The sequence below is a fragment of the Plasmopara halstedii genome (genome assembly GCF_900000015.1).
Source record: "Plasmopara halstedii genome assembly, contig: Scaffold_555, whole genome shotgun sequence".
Classification (NCBI taxonomy): Eukaryota; Oomycota; class Peronosporomycetes; order Peronosporales; family Peronosporaceae; genus Plasmopara; species Plasmopara halstedii.
The window spans coordinates 2,088,020-2,089,999 of record NW_020187475.1 but is presented as its reverse complement, the minus strand read 5'-3'; the positions used below and the strand labels follow the sequence as shown (position 1 = coordinate 2,089,999).

Sequence of the window (1,980 nt, the reverse complement as noted above, 5' to 3'; positions counted from 1 at the left end):
GACTCGCGTACGGCTTGCTTCCGACGCGGTCTCGTTTCTCTTTCATGGCGAGCACCAACCCAGACATCGTGTATTGTGTGCGGGAAGGCTGCAACGCAGTTGAGACGGCGCGACATATATTCTTTGAGTGCTCACTGCCGTCTGCGATGTGGCGTGTAATCTTCCGAGACTGTTCGGTGTTCCTCACTTCCCCACCGTCGTGGGTCGACATTGTCTTTGGTCAAGCAGTCAGAGTTCTCCCAGTGTGGCACAACAAAGCGCAAGAGATTCAAGACGTGTGGCAAGCGGTCCGGGCAGTAGTGCTACACTTGCTTTGGACGGAGCGTAACTGCTACCTCTTCAGCGGTCGTACTCCATTACCGTCAGCTGCAGCGCTGCGTGTGGTGTATACGACTGTAAGCGCTCATATTCGTGCGTGCCTTCGACGAGTATACGATGACGTGCAACAAGCTTCGCTTCGATGTGTGCTATCGACTCTCGAGAACACGGTGTCACTGGGTGTCTTCATGCAAACCAACAGAGGATTGTTCACGGTTCGCTTTTTGGCATAAAAGCAATCTCAAGTCTTCTCTTCTATGTGAAATACTTCACTACACACTTCGACCCAATCAGGGAATCAAGTCTTTAATAGAAATCAAGGCAAAGACTCAACTTATCCGGATCACGCACGATTGAAGTGCAAAAGATCAAGGTACAACCCAAGACCTCGCAAGACTTTGTCAATGGTATATTAGCAATTGTTACGTATTAAAGACCAGACCTTAGACGAGGTAAAGTAGAGTAGTCAATGTCGTATTAAATTCCTTAATATAGACACTTTAAACTTATACTCACGATAAAACAGCGCTCGACTATTACTATGTCGATCGTCGAGTACTTGATAATGGTATCACGACTGAACTACTTGATATTTATGCAGTTAACCTGTGGGGATTTTTTATAATGTAAATATAGATCATGGCTAAGCTACTCTACAATGACCCCAGAACAGATTTTATCAGAGCTCAAGCTCTGTATCAAAAGGCAAAGGATTTAAATCATAATTTAAGTTTTCGGATAATAGAGGATTTTTATGGTAATCAGACCAATATTCAATAATTTCAGGAGCAAAAGAAGATATTTAATGGTTTCAAAATATCTTTGAACTCGTGGTATATTGATTTTGCGTTTTTGGAGTAACGGCCAATTTTGACTGCTATCAGCATTAACTCAAGGCTGGGTACGCAAAGCTCTTACGAACAAGATGACAGCAACTTTATTAGCAGCGCTTAAAGCATTTGCTAGTCTTCACAAAGTTAAGATTGATAATAGAAGCAGGTTCATAAGCTCACAGGCCCAATAATTTTTTCAAATTATACCAGATAGAGCACTCACTACAACATATCACGAAATTATGGGTAGAATCGAAATAATTGAGAAGTCGAACCAAGCGTATTATATCGTCTCAAAAGCAGGCATTTGATAAAGAAGTTGCTCAATGGAGCAGCTCGGTCTTTAAAATCGCTGATATTGATGGCTGCCGAGTCCAAATTCGTTTGACATATGGAAATACACTCTACGAAGACGCCAAGCGATCTTAAATGGTTAAAAAACAGAGACTGCACATGCTTCTATCAATCAAGGCAATATTCTTGAGGCGAACAAGATCTTTAATCACGGAATGATACGCTCTGGAAAGTAAATTTATCTGGTAAATTGGGTCGGCAAAGAGCCTGAATCCTGGGAGCCGCAACATATTCTGCGACTGGTTAACAAAAGATGGAGATTAACGCTTGCAAATGAGTATTGGGGATCGTAGTTTTGCCCCGCGCCATAAATTATAATGATCTTGTAACTATATTTGACAAAGAAATCATCTGTAAGCTTTTGACTCAAGTATATAATCTAAATATTTCTCTGAGAATTTTTGGAAATATGATACATTACGATAATATAGTAACGCGCCCAAGTTGTGTAAGGAAAGAACGTGAGCTTGTTAAT

The 1,980-nt window shown here is 41.4% G+C and overlaps 1 protein-coding gene across 1 annotated transcript; it reads left to right on the top strand.

The window, feature by feature from the left end:
* Positions 1–460: 460 nt before the first annotated feature.
* On the top strand, positions 461–734 carry PHALS_11960 (uncharacterized protein; the record flags this gene model as incomplete). The annotated part of the gene is made up of 2 exons (XM_024727417.1): positions 461–533; positions 613–734. 2 exons carry the CDS (start codon positions 461–463, stop codon positions 732–734), a joined length of 195 nt encoding a protein of 64 aa, XP_024577996.1.
* Positions 735–1,980: the final 1,246 nt, after the last annotated feature.